Source organism: Bison bison, unplaced genomic scaffold, assembly GCF_000754665.1.
Source record: "Bison bison bison isolate TAMUID 2011002044 unplaced genomic scaffold, Bison_UMD1.0 scf7180017864525, whole genome shotgun sequence".
In the NCBI taxonomy this organism is placed as follows: Eukaryota; Metazoa; Chordata; class Mammalia; order Artiodactyla; family Bovidae; genus Bison; species Bison bison.
The window spans coordinates 2,677,899-2,681,651 of record NW_011495076.1 but is presented as its reverse complement, the minus strand read 5'-3'; the positions used below and the strand labels follow the sequence as shown (position 1 = coordinate 2,681,651).

Here is a 3,753-nt window from a genome sequence, read left to right as displayed (position 1 = left end):
GACTACAACCGATCAACTGACACTTTTCAAACTGTTGGTGCTTATCTTTTCAGTGCTGAGGTTACCCCCCACACCCTGGTCTGGCAGAGTCCTGCCTAAAGCACTTCGGCATCCTATAGTGATGCCAGGTGACGTGTCAGCTCACCGCCAACTGCTGCTCTGCAGGGTGCTGATGGCATGTTGGTAAATCTCAGGCCACAACACACTGCCTGAACATGACAGGGCTTGAGAAGTGTTTGCTGAAGGGCCAGGTATCCTTAAAATTAGGCTAAGTTGGGGCTTCCCTGGTGGCCAGTGGATAAGAATCCACCTGCCAATGCAAGGGACATGGGTTTGAATTCTGGTCTAGGGACATTCCACAAGTCGTGGGGCAACTAAGCCCGTGTCCTACAACTACTGAGCCCACGCTCTAGAGCCCGTGAGCTGCGCTAGTGAAGCCCACGTGCTCTGCAAGAGAAAGCACTGCAATGAGAAGCCCACGCAGCACAACCAGAGAGTGGCCCCTACTCAGCGCAGCAGAGAAAGTTCACAGCAGCGACCAGTGCTGCCAGTCGATAACCAGGTCTGCCCAGCACACATTGGCTTTGTCCCTGATGTAGGTCAGTGAATGCCTTTTAATTAGTTTTCAGAACCCCTTCACTCTTAAAAGTGGCTCTGTGTGAATGATAATTATACAGCCACCTGAACAGTAACCTCACAAATGCCCGCAGAGGAGGGAAGATCACTCCTAACTCTCGCTCAAACCAGACAATCATGAACTGCCAGCTCAGACAGGCGATTCTCCCTCTGTTTCTGAACAGCACATGTGCTTTACCTGTGAAAACCTTCTTTAAGCTTTTACTGATCCAGATGTTGTCCAGAGCCTTCGAGCCTTGAGGATTCTTGGTGCTGATGTTGGTAAAGGTGTGTGCGGGGATCAGGTGGTGGAATTTTTCTTTCCTCAAGATATCATAGTCACTGCTGTCTGGCCCCTGGCCAAAATCCCCTAAAACTATCACGTCTTTTTCTCCTAGAAGTGGAAGAAAGAAATTCAGAAATGTAAGAAGTGGTGGGAAGTTAACCCAACACTGACCGCTACTCGTTTAAGTAGGATCGTGACTGTCTGATTTGACTCTCCAGGATAAGGACTGTGGCATGGTTCTTATTCTCCCAATTCTTCCAAGTTCCTTGGGCAATACCCCCTCACCCCCATCCCCCACCAACCCCCAAGCTTTCAGAGTAGGTTTGTGACACATTTGGTTAGTGTGATGTCAACATCACCTCTGTTCTGGATCATGGGTTCCGAATCTCATAGCACAAAAAGGCCCTAAGGGTCTTGCCCAGATCGTTAACAAAAGATCAACAAACATTTATTGAGCACAGAAGGAAGCCCGTGTGAAGACACAGGAAGAAGACAGTCATCGACAAGCCGAGGGGAGGCCTCAGAAGGAATCGACCCTGCCAACACCTTGATCATAGACTTTCCAGCCTTCAGGACTGTAAGAAAATAAATGCCTGTTGTTTAATCCATCCAGTCTGTGGTATTTTGTTATGGAACCCCAGCACACTAATATAGGGCAAAATACTTTAAAGTATCTTCAACATCTCTCTCAAACTCTAGTTTGATTTACAAGAGTAAGTGGGATAGTTACGAAGTATTTTCCAAAGTGAGGAGACATTCAGAAAAGGACAGTGAGACCCAGCTTGGCTCCCTGGGATTCCTGTCCACTGCCTGACCATCATTTCCTGTCTCGAAGTTCCCCTCAGGGGAGCCACCTTATCACAGGGAGAAACATTGCAAGGAAAGCTTTAAGGAAAGCAGTTCATAACCAAGGGCCAAATGCATCTGAGACACTCAACAAATCTTCATGGATTCGAATATGTGTCAGTAACAAGGGCTGCTGCTGCTGCTGCTGCATCACTTCAGTCGTGTCCGACTCTGTGTGACCCCATAGACAGCAGCCCACCAGGCTCCCCTGTTCCTGGGAATCTCCAGGCAAGAACACTGGAGTGGGTTGCCATTTCCTTCTCCAATGCATGACAGTGAAAAGTGAAATGAAGTCGCTCAGCTGTGAGATTAAGAAATCTAAAGTGAAATGACAAAGCCACCAGCAGAGGGCACTCACGTTCTGCACATGACACCCTCTCCCAGTGGGCCTGAGGGAGGGAGGGATGGAAGGAAGCCTTTCCTGCAGCCATTTTATGAGCAACAGAGACGCAACAGTGACCCTCATGCTAGATCCTAACAACCCTGGCACCCAAAACAGGGCGAGCCCAACTAAGCTGGTCTTGAGAAATCAGTGCGAACTTTCAACAGGAAAGTCAACTTATGAATAATACTAATAACAACTCCTAGGAGGCCAGTGTTCATGACCCTCCACTGAGTCGTCACCGTGTGCTGGGGACCTCTTGCAAGTAAGAAGCTGAGGCTCTGACCAAAGCCACCAAGCCCTCAAATCCAGGACTCTTTACAAAGAGCTAGGATGGAAAAGCCCCACACGCTTGGAACAGAGGCTGCTGCCTGGCAGACGTAAGATAAACATGCATGGAAGAAATGGTGAACAAAGCATGAGGAAAACTGCACAATTAAGGTGCAACGTATTTTTTAAAAGGAATGAACAGAAAGATGCTACCTTTATTAAATTTCAAGGAAAACTTAGGAAAGACTGAGACAAAAGGTTTCAATATAATGAGAGGTTTTCATTAGGATACAAACATGAAATATTTGAACCAAAAAAAGACAGTTCTGGGGGTTTTCCTGGTGGCTCAGTGGTAAAGAATCCACTGGCCAATGCAAGAGACGTGGGTTCAATCCCTGGTCTGGGACGATCCCACATGCCACGGGGCAACTAAGCCTGTGTACCACAACTGTTAAGCCTATGCTCTAGAGGCCAAAAGCCACAGCTGATGAAGACTGCACATCCTGCAGCCTGTGCTCCACAACAAGAGGAGCCACCGCAACGAGAAGCCTTTGTCCTGCAATGAGAGAGTAGCCCCGCTCGCTGCAACTGGAGAAAGCCCATGTGCCGCAATGAAGACTCAGCACTGACAATATATATATATACACACACACACACACACATTTTTTTTTTTTTTTAAGAAAAGAAAATTCTGAACCCAGGAGAGATGCTGGTGTCAGGCATCAATAAACCCAGCTCTGTGTAACTTCGGGAATGAAAATAATGGCTTATTTTTAATTGGACTGTCCAGGTTTCTTACAACTCATCTACTTTGGTTAAAGCAGTTTGGCGATGACATGGAGACACTCCCTGCCTCTGACAACCCACAGAGGTGCAGGGCCCTAAATTCTCCCAGGAAGCTGTCTGCCAGGGTGGACTCCACAGTTACCCACTGATTTTCTAGGAGTTAAGGCTTCCCAGGTGGCCCTAGTGGTAAATAACGTGCCTGCCAATGAAGGAGACCCAGAAGATGCAGGTTCGACCCTGGGTCAGGAAGATTCCCCTGGAGGAGGGCATGGCAATCCACTCCAGTATTCTTGCCTGGAGAATCCCACAGCCAGAGGAGCCGCCTGGCAGGCTACAGTCCCTGGGGCCACAAAGAATCAGACACTACGGAGCACACACATTTTCCAGGAGTGAAGGGATAATATTTGGGGCTGACTTCCTCAGAGTCCTAGATATATAAAATGCCAGGGACAATAGCAGGAGCCCGGCCCCACTAGGGGTAAGTTTTACTCAGATGCCAAGCATGACCCTGCCTTGTTTGACTCTTGCTGAATTCACAGAGCAGGCCCTGGGTGGGGCGGGGGGGGGG

General features: G+C 48.5%; 1 protein-coding gene across 2 annotated transcripts in view; it reads right to left on the bottom strand.

Moving 5' to 3' along the window:
• Positions 1 to 3,753, bottom strand: part of EEPD1 (endonuclease/exonuclease/phosphatase family domain containing 1) — a 125,197-nt gene that overhangs the window by 3,277 nt on the left and 118,167 nt on the right. For both annotated transcript variants that reach the window (XM_010831150.1, XM_010831149.1), the window contains exon 7: positions 815 to 1,009. In XM_010831150.1, the coding sequence (XP_010829452.1) occupies positions 815 to 1,009 (195 nt within the window). The remainder of the gene's footprint in view (positions 1 to 814; positions 1,010 to 3,753) is intronic.